The sequence below is a fragment of the Aureococcus anophagefferens genome, assembly GCF_000186865.1.
Source record: "Aureococcus anophagefferens unplaced genomic scaffold AURANscaffold_2, whole genome shotgun sequence".
Classification (NCBI taxonomy): Eukaryota; class Pelagophyceae; order Pelagomonadales; family Pelagomonadaceae; genus Aureococcus; species Aureococcus anophagefferens.
Genome location: NW_008705562.1, coordinates 727,405 through 730,048, shown reverse-complemented (window position 1 = coordinate 730,048; position 2,644 = coordinate 727,405). Strand labels below are relative to the sequence as shown.

The following is a 2,644-nucleotide window of genomic DNA, read 5'->3' as shown; positions in this document are numbered from 1 at the left end:
TCCTCGGCGGCGGCGACTTCGCCGGCGACGCGGCCGCGGCCGCGGCCGCGGCCGCGGCCGTCGTCGCCGCGCTGCCCGACGGCGGGCCGCCCGCGGCCGGCGCCGCGGACGCGGCCGTCGCGACGGCGCTCTACGCCGACGTCGACGACGCCGCGCGCGCGGCCGCGCGCGCGCGCGGCGTCGCCGCGGCGCTCGCGGGCGCGCCGCGGCGGCCGCCGGCCGCGCGCGACGCGGCCGCGGCCGTCGCCGCGGCCGCGGCGCACGCGTTCCTCGCGGGCGCGGCGGGCCTCGCGCCCGCGGTCGCGGCGCTCCTCAACCGCGGCGACGCGCGCCGCGCGGCCTGCGAGGCTTTGCTCGGCATGACCGCGCCCGCGGCGCTCGTGAAATGCGACGCGGCGTTCGCCGGCGAGGGCCAGTTCATCCTCGAGGACGGCGCGCCGGCCGTCGCGCTCGCGGCCGACGTCCGCGCGCGCGACGCGCGGCGCCGGGCCGCGCTCCTCGGCGACCCGGGCGCGGAAATCCGCCGCTGGCTCCTGCGCCGCGGCTGCTTCGACGGCGACGCGCGGACGCGCGGCGCGTGCCGCGCGCTCGTCGCGGACCTCCGCGACCTCGCGCCGCTCGACGCGTTCGACGAGGCCGACGCGCCCTTCCTCGAGAAGGTCGCGGGGCGGCCCCGGAGCCTCCGGGGCGCCGCGCGCCACCTCTTCGCCGCGGACGCCGCGGCGCGGCGCGACGCCGCGCGGCTCCTCGTCGAGCGGCACCTCGGCGCGGCCTACTCGTCCGCGCGGGGCGACGCCGCGGCAGCCCACGTCGCCCGCGAGCTCGAGCTCCGGGGCGCCGCCGGCGACGGCGGCGGCCCGCCGGGCCCGCCGGGCCCGCCCGTCGGCGCGCTCTGCCGCGCCTACGCGGCCGCGGCCGCGGGCGGCGGCGCCGCGCCGCTCGCCGTCGCCGCGCGCGAGCTCCGCGACGCGGCTTTGGCCGACGCGGGCGGCCCGCCGTGCGCGGATGTGGTCGCGGCGCGCGCCGCGGCGCTCGGGGACCTCGCCGCGGGCGGCGCGCGGGGCGCCGCCGCGGCGCGCGTCGCCTGCGCGCTCGCCTGGCGCGGCGCCGGCGGCGACGACGTGTTGCTGCGCCGCGTGCTCTCCGCGCTGCTCGTCGACGGCGCGCGCGACGACGACGGCGGCGACTGGGACGACGCGGGCGCCGCGAGCTGCCTCCTCGCGGCCGCGGCGGCGCTCGCGTTCCCGGGCGCGCCCGCCCGGGGCCGCCGCGGCGCGGCCTCTAGGCCCCTCGACGCGCGGCTCGCCGAGGGCCTCGCGCCCGTCGGCCGCGCGTGCTCGCCGCGGCTCCGCTGGGTCGTCGCGGCGCCCGACGCGGCGCCCGCCGCGGCGCCGCCCGCGGCCGCGGCCGCGGCCGCGGCGGCCGTCGCCGCGGCCGCGGGCGCGGCGCCGCGGCCGGGCCTCGCGGCGCGCGTCGCCGCCGTCGCGGCGGCGTCGAGCCGGCGCGCGTTCGACGGCGCCGTCGACGGCCTCGCGCTCTGGCTCGCGTGCCGCCCGGGCGACGACGTCGCGCGCGAGGCCTGGGCCGACGCCTTCCGGCGGCCCCTCGCGGCGCCGCCGCGCGGCGCCAAGGAGCGGCGGAGCCTCCGGCGCTGCCTCGGCGCGCTCGCGAACATCGCCGCGGCGCTGCCCGCGGGCGACGGCCGCTGGCGCGAGCTCCTCGACGCCGCGGCGCGCGTCGCGCTCCCCGCGGCGCTCGCCGGCGGGCCCGCCGCCGACGGCCTCTTCGGCGCGGGCTGCGGCCTCGCGTCCGCGCTCCTCGCCGGCGCCGAGGCGCCGCGCGCCGCGCGCGCGCTCGGCCGCCGCGACGTCCTCGAGCGCCTCGTGGCCGCGGGACCCGCGCGGGACCGGCCCGGCGACGGCGCCGCGGCGCTCGGCGCGCTCGCCGAAATCCTCGCGGCGGCGCCCGGCGCGGCGGCGACCGCCGCGGAGCTCGGCCTCGGCGCGGCCCTCGCCGCGCGCCTCGCGCCCGGCGGCGCGCCGGACGCGTTCTTCGGCCGCCGCGAGCGCGCCGCGGCCCTCGGCGCGCTCGCGGCGTTCGCCGAGGCCGGGGGCGCGCCGGGCGACGACGCGGCGCTCTACCGCGCGCTCGGCCGGCTGCTCTGCGACCGCGACGCGGCCGTCCGCGCGGCGGCCTACGGCTGCGTCGGCGCGTGCTGCCGGTTCCCGGGCTTCCGGCGCGCGGTTTTGGCCGGCGCGGGCGACCCGCTCGACGCCGTGGACCTCGCCGCGCGCGTCGCCGCGGACGCGCGCGAGGCGCCGGCCGTCCGCAACGCGGCGTGCGGCTGCCTCGCGCGGCTCGTCGGCGCGGCGCATCCGCCGCCGGGCCGCGTCGTCGCCGCGGCGGACGTCGCGCTCCGGTGCCTCGACGACGGCGCCGCGGACCCGCGCGCGGGCGCCGCGGACCTCGCGCTCGCGCTCGCGGCCGCGGACGCGGGCGGCGCGCTCGCCGCGCCGATCGCCGTCGCCGCGGCGCGCGTCGCGGGCCTCGTCGACGTCGCGGGCCTGCCCGCGCGGCGCCGGCGCGACTTCGACGCGCACGCGGCCGCCGTCGCGGCCGTCGGCGACGTCGCGGCCGCGGCGGC

The 2,644-nt window shown here is 86.0% G+C and overlaps 1 protein-coding gene across 1 annotated transcript in view; it reads left to right on the top strand.

Annotated features, from left to right (window-relative positions):
• Positions 1-2,644, top strand: part of AURANDRAFT_61089 (hypothetical protein) — a gene marked incomplete at both ends in the record, with an annotated part of 5,782 nt that overhangs the window by 967 nt on the left and 2,171 nt on the right. Inside the window, one exon of the mRNA XM_009035215.1 lies at positions 348-2,627. Within this exon, the coding sequence (XP_009033463.1) occupies positions 348-2,627 (2,280 nt within the window). The remainder of the gene's footprint in view (positions 1-347; positions 2,628-2,644) is intronic.